Here is a 16,104-nt window from a genome sequence, read left to right on the forward strand (position 1 = left end):
TAAGCCAAAGTGTAAAAAGGATCAGCAGAATAACTGGTCCTGGTGTAGATATTTATCCAAATGACAGTATCACATTGTATGTATGCAACACAAGAAATGTGCTGCAAGTTGCGTTAAACACAGGATTCAACATAAAAGGGCATGATGCAGTTTTTATTATCAACTGTTGGCTACAAGCTGAGCATGTTGGGAGCTAAATATTCCAGGCTAAAGGATTGTTATAAATTGTAGGAAAATTGTCAGAGGAGGTGTGGCAGCAGTACTGATCACTTGCATAATTACTGCAGTATGAAAGGGATTGTGCATGAATGATCAGGGAATCGTATTGGATATATTACTTGAGCTGCTTGAGATATTCTGAGAGTTATGATGAAGTGGGCTCTCTATAAGTACATAGACTTATGCAGATCTTTACAGCACAGAAACATGCCCATGGTTTCTCAGATCTATAATGGTGTTTCTGATTCGTGTGAACCTTGTCTCACTTTAGCTTATTCATATAACAGCCTTCCATTCCTTTCTTGGTTGTGTCTGACCTAGCTTACTCTGAAACGTATCTATTCAATCACCTTAAACTCTAGAGTGTTGCACGTTCCACATTCTTAACCCAAGTCAAGAGGTTTCTTCTGTACTTTAGTTTTATTTCTGTTGTATCCAACAGCAGTTTTGTTGTTATTTAAGGAATATGCATTTTGCTTGCTCAGCTGGTGTTTATAGCCCATCCCTAGCTTCCTCTGAGAAGATGGTAGTGAGCTGCCTTCTTGCAGTCCATTTGGTGTAGCACTCTCACGGTGCTATTGGGAAAGGAATTCCAGGATTTGAGCTCTAAGACGGTCAAGGAATAGTGATATAGGATGGTCAAATGACTTGGGAGAGAATTCTCAGGTACTCCCAATTATCTGTTGCCCATGTCCTTCTAGATGGCACTGGTTTTGGGGTTGGAAGGTGCTGTCTAAGGACCCCTAGTGAATTTCTCCTGTATACCTTGTATTAATTAGCCTCTTTCAGCTCTTCTTTTCCAGAGGAAAAACACCCCAGTCAGTTCATTCTGTCATGACAATCGTGCTTTCTCAATTCTACTGACCGCCTTGTGGTCTTATTTGCACTTTTCCCAGTGCTTCTGTGACTTCATAATGTGATACCAGAACTGTTCGCACTGTGATCAGATCAAGGTTCTTTATAACCCACCTTCTCTACCTTTTTAAAAAAACCCGACAGAACTGTGGATGCTGTAAATCAGGAACAAAAGTAAAGTCATTGGAAAAGCTCAGCAGGTCTGGCAGCATCTGTGAAGAAAAAAAAAATCAGAGTTAACCTTTCAAATCAGGTGACCCTTCCTCTGAACTTGTCTGAGGAGGCGTAACCGGATCCAAAATGTTAACTCTGATTTTTTTCTTCACAGATGCTGCCAGACCTGCTGAGCTTTTCCAACGACTTTATTTTTCTTCTCTGCTTTTGATTTGGATGCCTGTAGAGATGAATCCCATTCCTTTGAACATGTTCAATCACCATACGAGAAATGCAGAGTAACAGCAATTCATGGATACCACTAGATTCCTTTTGTATCTGACCCATTTAGATACTCCATCAAGGAATTTTGAGAACAATGTTTTAGAACTTACTTGGCAAAGGCCAAATGGCATGGAACACTGAGTTAACAAATCAGAATTAGCTATCAGTTTAGTAACCAGGGAACATCATTTAAACAATATGCAACAGCCTAGGTTTTTGTGGTAGGTGATAGTGTAAAAATGCAGACCTAAAATAAAAATATAAATTGATGATGGCCTGGACTGGAATTTCACTTGTGTGGAAGGAAATTGCAGTGTGGTCCTGCAATAGTGTATAAAGGGGAAAAAAGAAACAGATCACATGGTACAGTAAATCAAAGTTATGTGTACAAAATTTGTCCAAAGTAATTATCTGCAGTATCTGTTCTAAATTATTAAAAGTTTATTGCAACAAAAAATGAGGATAACTAATTAAATAAATTTTAAGTTGTGTATTATAACATTTAGGACATCACATAACTCATGTTTAATCTCATAGGCATTTACACATTTAAGTCTGTTAAATCATTTAAAGACAAGTTAACTGAGTTGGCTAGACTGTGCTTTAGCAATGCCAATACAGATTCAGTACCCGTAATGACCAAGGTTGTTCTTGGAATCTGCCTTTCCTTACACCATTGTAATATTATGACAGTGGATGTGAGACTAACAGCCTTTGGACAGCAAGTAGGGTGAGAGAAGGAGGTCAATCATTTTGAAATTTTAGCTATTAGATTATAGGGAGTTGAAATTGTCAGTCAGCTATTTGGACTGGTATTGGGTGTTCTCAGCATATATTTGTTAACTGCCTCTGGAGGCCTTATATTCATATACGTTCAGACTTCATATGTTTTTTTTCCTCATTTTGTTTAATTTCATTAACTTCATTTTAGGTCATGCAGCAAATTTAGTTTAATATTTGCAAATAGAGATGTTTAGCAAAGCGATCGTCTAAAGTGTATTTGGTATCCCCAGCATAGAAGACATCTTGTAAGAACAGTGAATATCCTAGCAAACTAAATCAAAATGCTACTTGAATTGTTTACCTTCATTGGAAAGGGATTAGAATTGTTTCCCCTTCATATGAGGATGTGATGCTTCAGTTTTACAGGGCCTTTATCAGACATTGAGGAATTGCATTCAGTTTTGGATGTTGCACTTTCGAATTGATGTAATAGATTTGCGAAGGGATTCTGTGTCAGTTTAAGGAAATGATACTAGTAATCAAAGATTTCGATTTCACATAAATATAACTTGTGTTTAGAAGAAAGAGGATTGTGTTTTCATGCAATTATTATAAATGATTCATCCATCCAATTTTGGAGAAACAAGGGATCTCTTCACTGTTGCAATTTGAAGTGAGAAATCAAGGTGCTTTGGGGGTGAACTTGGGAAAACATTTCCACATATGTAAAGGAGGGGAAATCTGAAACTCATTCACCACTAAAAATTGTAGATGCTGTATCAACTGATAATTTCAAAACCAAGGTTGAATTTTATTCACTTAAGATATTGGGTATCAATCAACTATGATCAAATGAATTGTTGACTCCTGACACCATGTTCCATGGTTGAAGCTTTGATTTTATTCATGTAGGATTCTCTGGCAAAGTTTGCGGGTAGAAAACTGAAGGAATGTGGAGAGGATTTGCTGGTAGAGATCTCAGAGATTCTGTTTAATGAACTTGCGTTCTTCAGACTTATGCAAGATTTGGATAACAACAGTGTGGCAGCAAAGCAAAGATGCAAAAGACTAAAGGAAGTAGCTTCTTTTAAACAACGTTATACAACTGAGGTGCAGTAATATGTTTGTTTTTACATGCGCTATCTAAACTTGCAAATATATATTTGTTTGAATATTTTGTGTGGCTTTAACAATAGCTGTAAGCTAGAAGAACAAGTCTTTAGCATTCGGAAATAGATATTGAAATAACTTTAATCCAGAAAATTTTAAAATGGGAATGTAACTTGTGTACAATTCCTTTCATGGAAGCTTGTGAACTATGAAATCTAAACATGAGATTCTTCTTTTTATGCATTTGTGGGACACGGGCATCACTGGCTAGGCCAGCGTTTTATTCCTCTTCCCAAATTTCTCAGAGGGTAGCTAAGAGTCAACCATATTGTTGTGGATCTGGATATAAACCCAAATAGGTAAGGGTGGTAATTAGTTTCCTCAAAGACCAAGTAGTTTGTTTTTTCCAACAATTGACAACGGTTTCATGGTTATCACTAGATTCTTAATTCCACATTTTTATTGATTAAAATTCCACCATCCGCCATGGCAGTATTTGAACTCGAGTCTCTGCATTACTGGTTCAATGATGATATCACTAGGGCAACATCTCCCTATCTTTGGAAAGATGAAAGTGTAATCAGTTGTTGAAATTTTCCCAGATCTGTGAAAGAAGTAGTAAATGAAACAGAGTTTATTTTGGCTAGATGTGAAAGCTGTTTTATATGCTATTGTTCTAAAAATACTCCTCTTAACAGGAGAAACAACATTCCAAAGAGAATGGTTCCTCTGCAGAAGAGCTTGAAGATGAAGACAAAGTAAGTTTAACTGATAAAAATCAGTGAAAGGTCACTAGATTTGTGTTTTTTATTGTTCTGATTTTTTTAAAGAAATGATGTCAATTGAAGTAATTACTTATTATAATTGCTTCTACAAATGTTTTAGATATTATCATAGTCTTCTCAACTGTCATGAAGTATCATACAAGTTTGGATTTCTCAACATTTCTGTTCAATTCTTTCAGTAACTCAAATGAAGCTTTAAAGCTAAAAGTTTTCCTGTTAGATTTTTGTGAACTTCTTAATATTCTAGATAACAAACTTGGTTCTACTACTAATTTTTGACTTTTCAGGATAAGGATGAAAGTGAAACAGCAAATGCAGATGGTCTCAAAGTAAATGAGTCAACTGAAGCTGAGCTGGTATTGAAAAGTGCTTTGTCTGACAGAGAGGAGGATGATGTCGACAGTGAAGTGCTGCCTGCAAAATGTGTCTCCATAAGTAAGACATTTTTCAACAGAATCTTTAAACTGTTATGTGGGTCAAATACATATCATGTTTCAGGTGTTGAAAACCACCTCCCATACACAAGTTCTCACGTCTAGGGGAGAGAACTAAGACACCTTGATATCCAAGGTCAAAGGGCCACCTCCTCTTCCCCAGCCAACCAAAATTTGATACTTCATTTGTACAAAAAGCACAGGAATGTAGAAATAAAGAGGAAGTTACAGTGCAGAATTTGAGATGAGATCTCGGTCTGCCAGGTTTGATCAAAATGCTTCCACAAACTCAAGGGGGAAGCACGTTTATTCCAACTGCTCTTCCCTTCCATTCTGTCCAGGCCATTCAGTTTTCTGAAAGTTTCAATTAGATCCCCCTTCATCCATCTAAACTCCAATGAGCATGGTCCCAATGTTCTCAAACGTTCCTTATATGTTAAGCTTTCCATTCCTGGGACCATTCTCAAGAACCTGCTCCAGGGCCAGTAAATCCTTCCTGGGATATGGGGCCCGAAGCTGCACACAATACTCCAAATGTGGCCTGACCAGGGCCTTATAAAACCTCAGTAGTACATCCCTGTTTTTATATTCAAGTCCGCTCAAAGTAGATGCCAACATTGCATTTGCCTTCCTAACTACTGACTCCATAAGACCATAAGACACAGGAGTGGAAGTAAGGCCATTCGGCTCCTCAAGTCCACTCCGCATTTAAATCATGGTTGATGGGCATTTCAACACCACTTCCCTGCACTCCCCCCGTAGCCCTTGATTCCTTTTGAGATCAAGAATTTGTCGATCTCTGCCTTGAAGGCATCCAATGTCGTGGCCTCCACTGCACTCTGCAACTCAACCTGCAAGTTTACCTTGAGAGAATCCTGGACCAGAACTCCCAAGTCTCTTGGCAATTCAGACTTCTGAATTTTCTTCCCATTTAAAAAATAGTCTATGCTTTTACTCTTCTCACCAAAGTGCATGACCTCACACTTTCCCATATTGTACTCCATCTGTCACTTTTTTGCTCACTGTCTTAACCTGTCCAGATCCTTCTGCAGGCTCCCCACCTCTTCAATACTACCTGTCCTTCTACCTATCTCTGTATCGACTTCAAACTTAGCCAGAATGCCCACAGATCCTTCATCTAGATCATTAATGCATACGGTGAAAAGTTCTGGTCCCAACACTGACGGTTGTGGAGCACCACTTGTCACTGGCTGCCATCCTGAGAAAGACCCTTTTATCCCCACTCTCTGCTTTCTGCCAGACAGCCAATCTTCTATCCATGCTTGCACCTTGCCTCTGACACCACGGGCCCTTATCTTACTCAGCAGCCTCCTGTGTGGCACTGTGTCAAACATTTAATTTGTAAAAGAAAAATAAATCTTACGTTTTTTTTAATTTATTGGCATCATCAGGTCTGTCCAAAGCTGAAACTCAGGCCCTGACTAATTATGGCAGTGGGGAAGATGAGAATGAAGAAGATGAAATAGAAGATTTTGATTCTGGAGCTATTGACGTGCAAACATCACTTCAAGCCAACAATGAAATTGCTGATGAAAATGATCCTGAACAGGTAATGTATTTAATGAGTATTATATGATTGCCTTGAGAGTGCCCTTAATTGTGTCAAATGCTCCAAAGTTATCCTAAGATATATAAAATCCTAATTAGAACATCAAATTGTTCAGTTTGCTTTACTGTCTGCTATTCAGGACAAAAGCAAATGAAACCAGATTTCAGTATTCACAGAAAATAACTACTTATTGTAGCACACTTGGCCAAAATCAGGGAAAGAAGAAGTTACTTTGCAACCTAAACAATACTCCTTTCAAAACCCTAATTGCATATACAACATTCACTATCATGACACCAACCACAAATGGTTTCACAGAGACTGCGGGTGGAAAAAGAATATGGACAAGGTAAACAAAATTCTGAAGACCAAAAGTCCACATTTTGAGGTGGTTTCAGATGTGTCTCTCAGTACTTTCTGAGAAGGAAGAAATGAATGCTTTCAGTTTGCAGGCTATGGAGGCTTCCCCCCTGCCTTTCCAGCTTTTTATCTCTCTGTAGCTCACCTAATTAGAGGGCTGTCATCTGAAAGAATATTCTTAACTCAGAGTTTTCTCAGCACCACTCAGCCTCAGATTTTCCCTCACTGCTTCAAAAAGCAGCATGTGTGTGTGGCACAAACTGAAGCACTTGATCTTCAAGTTGCAAAACTGTCCTGGCATTCAATTTATGTAACAGTCCAACTTCCATTTACAACCCTAAAAAAAGAAAAATTATGTGGTCTTTTATAGCAGATTGATTTCCCTTTGCATTTCAGATTTAAACTAAAGATTATTAGTCCAAAGATACATAGGTTAGGAGGATTGGCCATGCCAAATTGTCTGTCGTGTCCAGGGGTGGACTAGCCAAGGTAACATGCGGGATTGTAGGGACAGAGTGTGGGGCTCGAACCAGGCGAGATGCTCCTGTAGAGTCATGGAGCACAGAAACAGACCCTTTGGTCCAACAAGTCCCTGCCGATTATAATCCCAAACTAGTCCCACCTGCCTGCTCCTGGCCCATATCCCACGAAACCTTTTCTATTCATGTACTTAGCCAACTGCCTTGTAAACATTGTATTTGTGCCCACATCCACCAGTTCCTCAGGAAGTTTATTCCACATGTGAACCATCCTCTATGTAAAAAATAAAACTGCCTCTCATGTCTTTGTTTAAAATGTCTTTCCTCTCACCTTTGAAAATGTGCCTTCTTGCCTTAAAATCTTCCATCTGGGCAAGAGACCCATCAATAATGCTATCTATAACTCTCATGATTTTATACACCTTTATAAGTTCACCTCTCAACCTCCTAAGCTCCAGTGAAAAAAGTGCCAGCCTATCCAGCCTTTTTTATAACAAAACTCAACATAACTTTGTAACTCCTTTACTCAAAGTACTGAGCAATGAAGCCAAGTGTGCTGGGGAAGTCTTATACCGGACTTGAAACATTAGCTATTTTTCTCTCCACAGATGCTGCCAGATCAGCAAAGTTCTTCCAGCATTTTCTGTGTTTCAGATTTTCAGTATCCACTGTAGTTTGCTTTTAATTTAAACTATTATTTTCTTTGGTTCAAAATTGCTTTATCCTTACTGTTTGGGATGTGTTGTAAAAGGCTGAGAAGTAGAACAAAACCCAAAGTCGATAAGGTTGACTTCAGAAGTCGTGTAAAGGTGACCATTCTGAACAAGAGTCATACTGGACTCAAAATGTTAACTCTGTTTCCTTGTGCAGTTGCTACCAGACCTGTTGAGTTTCTCCAGCGTTCTCTGTGTTTGTTTCGATAAATGTGACAAGTAGAGTACTGATTCACAGCCTTCTCGAAAACCCTGCGTACTGTTCTGATCATTATCCCACAGTGTGTGAGGGCTCAACAGTTACAAAAGAGGCTCATTAAACAGAATCCTAAAGCTAGAGACGGTGTTAAAGTTGATAATTCAGGAAACTTATTGTTTACAAAGCATTCATCTTAAACATTGTAACCATCCATATAGAGTAACATGTGTGAGCTCAATAGATGTCATTAAACCACTGGTTCAGATGTGTTGTGCATTCTTCTGGAGCAGGTAAGACTTGAATCTGGGTCTCCTGTCTCAGCGGTATGGACACTACCACTGCACTGTGACAAATTTCATGTTAGTCCTGTATCAAAAACCTGTGCAAATAATCATGAGCAGAGTGAAAATGATGCCTCCAAGCCTGTTAACATCAGAGGTCTCCAAGTTAAAACATGGCATCTCTTTATGCCTTTCTCTCTGATTATTTACTTCCTGTTTGATGCATCCCAGCTGATATACACCAAATTGTTTGAACCGTTTGGTTAATAGTAGTGAAAGATTACATGCCAACTCAAGCTACTTTATTATTTCCTCATTGCTGAGCTGGACTGATTTTGAGTACAGTACTGACTCATAGTGTATTGCCTTTTACATTATATCAGTTCCCAGTCTCTACACTATTGTGTAGGCAGGCAGTGCAGGGATCCCCTAAAACCAGCCCAGTTCGTCCCCTCCCCCCACTGCATCACACGACCAGCGCAGCTCATCCCCTCCCCCCACTGCATCTCAAAGCCAGCCCAGCCTATCTCTGCCTCCCTAACCTGTTCTTCCTCTCACCCATCCCTTCCTCCCACCTCAAGCCGCACCTCCATTTCCTACCTACTAACCTTATCCCACCTCCTTGACCTGTCCATCTCCCCTGGACTGACCTATCCCCTCCCTACCTCCCCAGCTATACTCTCCTCTTTACCTATCTTCTTTTCTCTCCATCTTCGGTCCGCCTCCCCCTCTCTCCCTATTTATTCCAGAACCCTCACCCCATCCCCCTCTCTAATGAAGGGTCTAGACCTGAAACGTCAGCTTTTGTGCTCCTGAGATGCTGCTTGGCCTGCTGTGTTCATCCAGCTTCACGCTTTGTTATCTTGGATTCTCCAGCATCTGCAGTTCCCATTATCTCTTGTGTTAGGAAGGGATGTGAAGACTCAGTTAGGGCGCTTGAGGGCTACGAGGTAGCCAGGAAGGACCTAAAGAGAGAGCTCAGGAAAGCCAGGAGTAGACATGAGAAGTTGTTGGTGGATAGGATCAGTTTAAACCCGAAGGCTTTGTATAGGTATTTAAGGAATAATAGAATGACGAAAGTAAGGTTAGGGCCAATCAAGGATAGTAGTGGTAAGTTGTGTGTGGAGTCAGAGGAGGTAGGGGAAGCGCTAAATGAATATTTTTTGACATATTCACTCTAGAAAACGACAATGTTGTCGAGGAGAATACTGAGTACAGGCTACTAGACTAGGTGTGATTGAGGTTCACAAGGAAGAGGTATTAGAAATCCCACAGAGTGTGAAGATAGATAAGTCCCCTAGGCCGGATGGGATTTATCCTAGGATCCTCTAAAGGAGTTGAATGCAGACAAGTGTGAGGTGTTGCACTTTGGGAGGAGTAACCGGAAGGCAAAGTACAGGGCTAATGGTAAGATTCTTATTAGTGTAGATGAGCAGAGAGATCTCGGTGTCCATGTACACAGATCCTTGAAAGTTGCCACCCAGGTTGACAGGGCTGTTAAGAAGGCATACAGTGTTTTAGCTTTTATTAATAGAGGGATCGAATTCCGGAACCAAGAGGTTATGGTGAAGCTGTACAAAACTCTGGTGTGGCCGCACTTGGATTATTGTGTACAGTTCTGGTCTCCGCATTATAAGAAGGATGTGGAAGCTTTGGAAAGGGTGCAGAGGAGATTTATTAGGATGTTGCCTGGTGTGGAGGGAAGTTCTTAGGTGGAAAGGCTGAGGGACTTGAGGCTGTTTTCATTAGTGAGAAGAACGTTGAGAGGTCACTTAATTGAGACATATAAAATAACCAGAGGGTTAGATAGGGTGGATAGGGAGAGCCTTTTTCCTAGGATGGTGACGGTGAGCACGAGGGGGCATAGCTTTAAATTGAGGGGTGAAAGATATAGGACAGATGTCAGAGGTAGTTTCTTTACTCGGAGAGTAGTAAGGGATGGAACACTTTGCCTGCAACGGTAGTAGATTCGCCAACTTTAGGTACATTTAAGTCATCATTGGACAAGCATATGGACGTACATGGAATAGTGTAGGTTAGATGGGCTTCGGATTGGTTTGACAGGTCAGCACAACATCGAGGGCTGAAGGGCCTGTACTGTGCTGTAATGTTCTATGTTCTATTGTCATCTGTGTTAAGAAGCTTGTATTCGAAGGCCTGTGCGTTGTTTCAGCATTAGTTTGGAGAAATTGAAGCCTTTAACAGAATGCATTTTAAACAAGGTCTGTCATGTTACTATTCAGAGTTTGGTAAAAATAAAAGTATTGTTAAACATTAGTATTATGACCTTTTCTGCCATGCTTATTGACATTAAGAGCTTTCCTCTTTTTAGGATACTCGTCCTGAGCCCACTAAGGATGATGTGACTAGTCAAGCCATGAAAACAAATTTAACTGTTGTTGCAGGTAGTGTTAAATCTTTTGTCTGCTTTTCAAAAAGTGACAGATGATAGGTTCAACAGTTCTGAATTTATTTCATTATCAAATTAGAATATAAAGATAAGATTATTGTATTCTTGTGTGTACAAAACAATTGTGTTAAATGAACTTTTCTTTTCACTTCGTAACAGAAAATGAAAGTAGCCCAAATCCAGATCTTCCTAATGAGCCTTTCCAACATAATCCATTTGATGCAGCTAATGAAGACAAGAAGAGTCCAAAGCCATCATTGGCTTTTTGTGAAAATGCAAATGCTGGAACAGCAGTACAGATGGAACAAGAAAATGACTTGCAAGGAACACCAGAAAGCTCATTGGCTGGCAGTCCTGACACAGATTCCCCTGTGTTAGTGAATGATTATGTAAGTGCTGACCATGCAATATCAGAAAGACTTTGTAATATGTATTCTACTTTGACTAAAAATATATAGATGGGCTTAATTAGGCTCTAGGGAAACTGTGCAAAATTAAACACAAGCATATGTCATTACATGGCATGTGGATGGTACCACAATTGTGTTGTAGTAAAGCTTAGAATATGCCTGTTGGGACAGTTGGTTTTTCTCCATCAGTCTGAGGTGTGCAGACTAGGTGGATGAGCCATGAGAAATGTGGGGTTACAGGGATGCATATGTATGGGTGGGATGTTCTTTTGGATGGTTGATGTGGACCTGAGGGGTCAAATGGCCTGATTCACCACTGTTGTGATTCTATGAAGCTGTTTGCATCAGAATTCTTGTCTGAAGTTTTATTATAATCCACTACCCCCATCATAGGGTACATTAAGCAGATAGAATTTCCAACATTCTGATCTTCCTAGGTTTCTTGAGAATTTAAAGTATCGACACTGCGAGAAAAACCTTCAGGAAGAGTAATAATAGACTATCCTTTCAGGACAAGAAAGGAGAAGCAAAGGCTGACCTACATTATGTGGTAATCAGCAATCAATTCTTATCTTTCTAGGGAGTCAGTTAGACAAAGAATGATTCAGGCAGAATTAAATATATTAGTATGCAAGCAGCAAGACAACTGTGTAGAATTTGTTCATTCAAAAAGGCTGTGATTGCATTGAGTACACTCTGACGTACTCCCCTTAGCCTGAAAAACAATTTGAATGGCTTTGTAGTTTGGTCAGTATGGCTGTATCGCCCATTGCCAAAGACCAAACACTGCAAAATTTGATGATTCATTCACAATTACCACCATGATTATTGCAGAGGATCTTTGCACAAGTTTCTAAATTAATAAAAATATGTCCACTAGAAATGTGTGCGTTTTACTGCATTAATCAAATTAAAAATTAACACTATGTACATGAGAAATACAACCATTTTCAATTGGGTGTTACTAGGCAGGCATTTACTCTAGTTGCTGCCAAGATCTTGGTAAAACTGTTGGCACATTAACATATTACAGGATGGCACTAAAGGCCTTTTTATGTCCTTAAGGCTGACAGATCAATGAATATCTGCATCTGGACACTTATGGCATTGATTGGCCTGAATTGTATTTAACAGCTAGGGTATATCTAGTCTCTCCAAGATCGTAATAAATATTCAATAAATTGGACTCTTCAAACAAGCATCTGTCAAACTAGAGGTCCTAGCATCATCCACAGACTAGAATTGAAGGCATCCTTATACCAATTGGTTACTGTTCTGAGGTAATGATTTTTGGGAGAAAGAATGTTGAAAGAACAGTAGAGTTTAAGTGATAAATTTTTAATGCAGTGCAAATGGACCTTAAAGTTCACATGCACAAATCCTCGACGTTGATAAGGAGGTTACAAAGCATTCAGGTTATTTTGTTTCTTAATGAGGGACATAAAACATAAATGCAAACACTTTAGAACTTTATAAATCTGGTTAGACCTTAGCTAGCATAATGCAGGCCATGCTGAACTCCACACTACAGGATGGTTCTGAAGGTACTGGAGGACTATTATAGGTTGTAAAGGAGGTTTACTAGAATGTTTTCAAGGATGAGGAATTTCCGTTATGAGGAGAGGTTGGAAAGTTTGGTACAGTTGTTCATGAACAAGAAAGGTTAGGGTTGAGCTAACCTAAGTTTCCAGATGAAGGATTTTGATCGAGTAAATAGGGGTAAAAGTCTTGGTAAGTAGATCAATAATAGGAGGGCATGGAATAAGAAGAAATAAAAATAAGAAATCAAGAGGTGAAATGTGTTATTGAGGTATGAAGTGCACTACATAGAGATGGACATCAATTTCATAAATTATTTTCAGTGAGTTGGCCGAATACTGGAGGGAGATGAATTTGAAGGGTGAGAGATGAAAAGCAAGGATGCTAAGATTCAGCACAACTGTTCTTTCAAATGGCCAACACAGGTTGAGAATCAAATGGACTTCTGCTGTGCAGTTTTCTGTGATTTGATGAACTGCTCAAGAAAATTGCATGCATAAACTGATGATTGAAAGGTGGGCTGTCATCGGGTAGAAGAAGGGTCTCTGTACACCTATTTGCTCACCCTGATTTTCCATCAACCTCACCCTCCCCCAGCCCCCTGTCATCAGCATAATAGAGATCATTTCCTAGCTACTGTCAGTTCTGAAGAAGAGTTAGCTCTGTTTTTTCACCACAGATTTTGCTGCTCCTGCTGAGTTTATCCAACAAGTTCTGTTATTGTGTGTCTTGGGTTTCCATCATCTGCAGTTCTTTATTTTATTTTGGAAGGTGGCTGTTTTAAGTGTAATCTTTAAATCTGCTTAGATTTTTTTCGCTTCTTTTGATTATTGTACAAAATGCAGAGGAATGGAATTGTGGGAGATATAGCAGTTTGGATCGGAAATTGGCTTGCTGAAAGAAGACACAGGATGGTAGTTGATGGGAGATGTTCATCCTGGAGACCAGTTACTAGTGGTGTACCGCAAGGGTCGGTGTTGGGTCCACTGCTGTTTGTCATTTTTATAAATGACCTGGATGAGGGCATAGAAGGATGGGTTAGTAAATTTGCAGACGACACTAAGGTCGGTGGAGTTGTGGATAGTGACGAAGGATGCTGTAGGTTGCAGAGAGACATAGATAAGCTGCAGAGCTGGGCTGAGAGGTGGCAAATGGAGTTTAATGCGGACAAGTGTGAGGTGCTGCACTTTGGTAGGAGTAACCGGAAGGCAAAGTACAGGCCTAATGGTAAGATTCTTAGTAGTGTAGATGAGCAGAGAGATCTCGGTGTCCATGTACACAGATCCTTGAAAGTTGCCACCCAGGTTGACAGGGCTGTTAAGAACGCATACAGTGTTTTAGCTTTTATTAATAGAGGGATCGAGTTCCGGAACCGAGAGGTTATGGTGAAGCTGTATAAAACTCTGGTGCGGCCGCACTTGGAGTATTGTGTACAGTTCTGGTCACCGCCTTATAAGAAGGATGTGGAAGCTTTGGAAAGGGTGCAGAGGAGATTTACTAGGATGTTACCTGGTGTGGAGGGAAGTTCTTAGGAGGAAAGGCTGAGGGACTTGAGGCTGTTTTCATTAGTGAGAAGAACGTTGAGAGGTCTCTTAATTGAGACATATAAAATAATCAGAGGGTTAGATAGGGTGGATAGGGAGAGCCTTTTTCCTAGGATGGTGACGGTGAGCACGAGGGGGCATAGCTTTAAGTTGAGGGGTGAAAGATATAGGACAGATGTCAGAGGTAGTTTCTTTACTCTGAGAGTAATAAGGGAATGGAACGCTTTGCCTGCAACGGTAGTAGATTCACCAACTTTAGGTACGTTTAAGTCGTCATTGGACAAGCATATGGACGTACATGGAATAGTGTAGGTTAGATGGGCTTGAGATCGGTATGACAGGTCAGCACAACATCAAGGGCCGAAGGGCCTGTACAGTGCTGTTATGTCCTATGATGTTTCCATTGGTTCAGTTAAATTTTTGCATTGTGTTGAAGTGGTTCTTGCCATTCTTATGTTAACAAACTCAGTTTCTAATTCAATTTTACCCAATTACGTATGCGATTTAACAAAAACTTAGATGTATTTTTCTACTCCCTTCAGCAGGAAGCTGGATCTGGCAACCTGAGCCAGAAATCAGATGAAGATGACTTTGTTAAAGTGGAAAACGTGCCTCCAAGTCTTTCAGCCCTCTCTGAGGTAATTGCTGCACTGAGATTACATAGCATATACAGTATAGAAACTGGTTCATTCAGCCTAATAGCTCTATTATGCTTCACATGAGCGTCCTTGCATGCTTGTTTCTTTGACCTGATTGACATAATCTCTGTGCCTTTCTGCCCATATTCTTTAAATTCCCCCAAATGTGCTTACATTTGTTATCTCAATTTCTGTTGGTCATAGTGAGTTCACATTCTGATCACTGTTAAACATATCTCCTGAATTCCCTATTGGATTTAGTAGATTATCTTCTGTTTATGGCCCTACTCTGGTCTTTATTGCAAGCAGAAACATTTTCTGTACGTTATTTCTAACAATTCCTTCTTTAATCGTGAAGATTTCCTAGATTTTTTTTGTGGTAAAAATGATCCCTGTCCTGTTTTATCTTTCCTGATAGATATGGCCCCTCAATTCCATTAGAACTCTAGCGAAGCTTCTTTGCAACTTCTCCAGTACCTCTAAGATTTTCATGATACAAAGAAAAGATTATCCATAGGCATGTTTGAATACCATGTTTGAGTACTGTTGAGAATAAACACATTTTGTCAAAGCTGTTATTTTGCACTGATTAGGACAGTTCATAATAATGCTAAAAAGGGGAAAAAACAGTTTTTACACATTGAGAGGAAAATGTTGACTGGTTGGCAAATGGTCTGAAATTGTTAGAGGTGTTGCAGAGGAGATGTGGCCGTTGTTACTGGTTGACTGTTAACCGCCAGGCTTTGCTTAAATTTCAAATAGAAATGTGGAAAATAGGAGCAGTGTTAGGCTATTTGGCTGAGCCAGCTCTGCAATTCATTATTATCATGACTGATCATCTAAATCAGTAGGCTATTCCTGCTTTTCTGACCCTCCCCCCCATATCTGTTGATGCCTTTAGGCCCAATCCAACGTCTTGAAATCATACAATGATTTGGCCTTGACTGCTTTCTGTGATAGGGATTTCTGTATGCTCACCATTTCTAGATTAAGAAGTTTCTCCTCATCTTGGGCTGAAATGTCCTACCACATATTCTTAGACTATGACCTCAGGTTCTGGACTCCCTCATCGTGAGGAACATTCTTCCTGCATCTACCCTGTTTCATACGGCTGTCCTGTCATCTGTGGAATCAGTCTTTGTTGTACTCCCTCCATAGCCAGAACAGCCTTCCTCAGATAATGAAACCAAAACTGCATGCACTATTCCATGTGTGGTCTTACCAAGACATACCTGTTCTTGTATTTATCCTCTTGCTAGGAGGGACAACATACCATTTGCCACCTTCACTGCCTGCTGCACCTGCATGTTTACCTTGTGTGTCCTACTACGTCAGGCAGTGAAGTTTCATTATATATTCCCCACTCAGTTTATTACCAATCAGATGATAATGTGCCT

At 39.9% G+C, this 16,104-nt stretch overlaps 1 protein-coding gene across 7 annotated transcripts in view; it reads left to right on the top strand.

Annotated features, from left to right (window-relative positions):
* pcm1 (pericentriolar material 1) overlaps positions 1-16,104 on the top strand; it is a 173,252-nt gene that overhangs the window by 144,888 nt on the left and 12,260 nt on the right. For 4 of the 7 annotated variants that reach the window (XM_059648029.1, XM_059648026.1, XM_059648035.1 and 1 more), the window contains 7 exons: positions 3,148-3,345; positions 4,044-4,103; positions 4,418-4,565; positions 5,977-6,134; positions 10,499-10,571; positions 10,736-10,965; positions 14,612-14,707. In XM_059648029.1, coding sequence (XP_059504012.1) covers positions 3,148-3,345; positions 4,044-4,103; positions 4,418-4,565; positions 5,977-6,134; positions 10,499-10,571; positions 10,736-10,965; positions 14,612-14,707 — 963 coding nt within the window. The remainder of the gene's footprint in view (positions 1-3,147; positions 3,346-4,043; positions 4,104-4,417; positions 4,566-5,976; positions 6,135-10,498; positions 10,572-10,735; positions 10,966-14,611; positions 14,708-16,104) is intronic. The other 3 variants (XM_059648031.1, XM_059648042.1, XM_059648033.1) reach the window with 2 other exon arrangements.

This window comes from Stegostoma tigrinum, chromosome 1, assembly GCF_030684315.1.
Source record: "Stegostoma tigrinum isolate sSteTig4 chromosome 1, sSteTig4.hap1, whole genome shotgun sequence".
Classification (NCBI taxonomy): Eukaryota; Metazoa; Chordata; class Chondrichthyes; order Orectolobiformes; family Stegostomatidae; genus Stegostoma; species Stegostoma tigrinum.